The 1,056-nt window shown below is 41.5% G+C and overlaps 1 protein-coding gene across 4 annotated transcripts in view; it reads left to right on the forward strand.

Moving 5' to 3' along the window:
• Positions 1–1,056, forward strand: part of LOC109968095 (interleukin-1 receptor type 1-like) — a 29,201-nt gene that overhangs the window by 13,351 nt on the left and 14,794 nt on the right. For 3 of the 4 annotated variants that reach the window (XM_020614120.1, XM_020614117.1, XM_020614119.1), the window contains exon 2: positions 352–429. In XM_020614120.1, coding sequence (XP_020469776.1) covers positions 354–429 — 76 coding nt within the window. In that variant the 5' untranslated portion in view covers positions 352–353. Of the gene's footprint in view, positions 1–149; positions 270–351; positions 430–1,056 lie in introns of those variants that run through there. The other variant, XM_020614118.1, reaches the window with a different exon arrangement.

Below are 1,056 nucleotides of genomic sequence, written 5' to 3' on the forward strand. Positions count from 1 at the left end.
ACTCCATCGAGTCCCAAAGCATTACACAGCATTTTGTCTGAGGTTTTCACAGAAATGACTTCTGAAATACCAGAACCTTGTCATCTATGTGAGAGGGAGGGAGATGGGGATAGGGTGGGAAAGTAGGAGAACCAGAGAGAGGAAGAGACAGAACAACGTTTTGAAATGTTAGACAGGATAACGTTTGGCTGAAAGAGGAAAGACAACTGTTTTTGCTGAGTCTTAAAGCCTCTTGTGACATGTCAGTGCGACTGAACAGACAAGTTCCAGTAAGTTGACAGCTGTTTGTCCTGATTTCAGGCTGATGCTGTAATTTAATTTGAACTTTTGCTGTGTTTGTGTGCTTTTCAGCCATGGGCCTGAGTTCAACACTGGGAAGCCTTCTGTTTTTCCTCAAGCTGTTTGGAATATGTACAGGGCTTGTACAAGGTGAGCCGAGTCACACTGTTTTCTCAAACCCACACAAACACTTCTAGCACTCTGAGACTAAGTATTTAAGTATTTTGTAAGAACTACATGCCATATGGTTTTTGCTAAGACTGACTCTCTGCCTCTGGGTTAAAAGAAGCATTTTATCACCCTCTTATGTCCACTGGTGTAACTGCAATATTGTGACAGCCTCAGGCGGGTGGTTTTGTTTTGTTTTTCAAAAAAGAAAACACTGTCAGGCTGCTACTGTGATTATACAGTGAAGCATTTTAGCAGAGTCCAGTTTAAAAGAAAATAAGTTGACGCCTGACCACTAGGAACCCAGACAGTCAGAGAACAAGCATGTAACTCCTGATAAAATGCAGAGAATTTAATGCCACAGCCAACAAAGCTGAACTCTAATTGATGCAGCAGTCTGGCTCAGAAAGACTTCATATTTAAAACAGTACATTACCCCTTAATTATTATTTGTTTACATATTTGGGATGGACCGACACATTCCAGCTGCATGACAAGAGCAGGTGAAGTGAACCTGAACAATTCTACTTCTCAACAAAAAATGTTACTCCTCATTGCTCAGCTCAATAGTGGGCACTTCCAGATGTGAATGTTAAGGAGAGACCAGTC

The sequence above is a fragment of the Monopterus albus genome, unplaced genomic scaffold (assembly GCF_001952655.1).
Source record: "Monopterus albus unplaced genomic scaffold, M_albus_1.0 scaffold142.1, whole genome shotgun sequence".
Classification (NCBI taxonomy): Eukaryota; Metazoa; Chordata; class Actinopteri; order Synbranchiformes; family Synbranchidae; genus Monopterus; species Monopterus albus.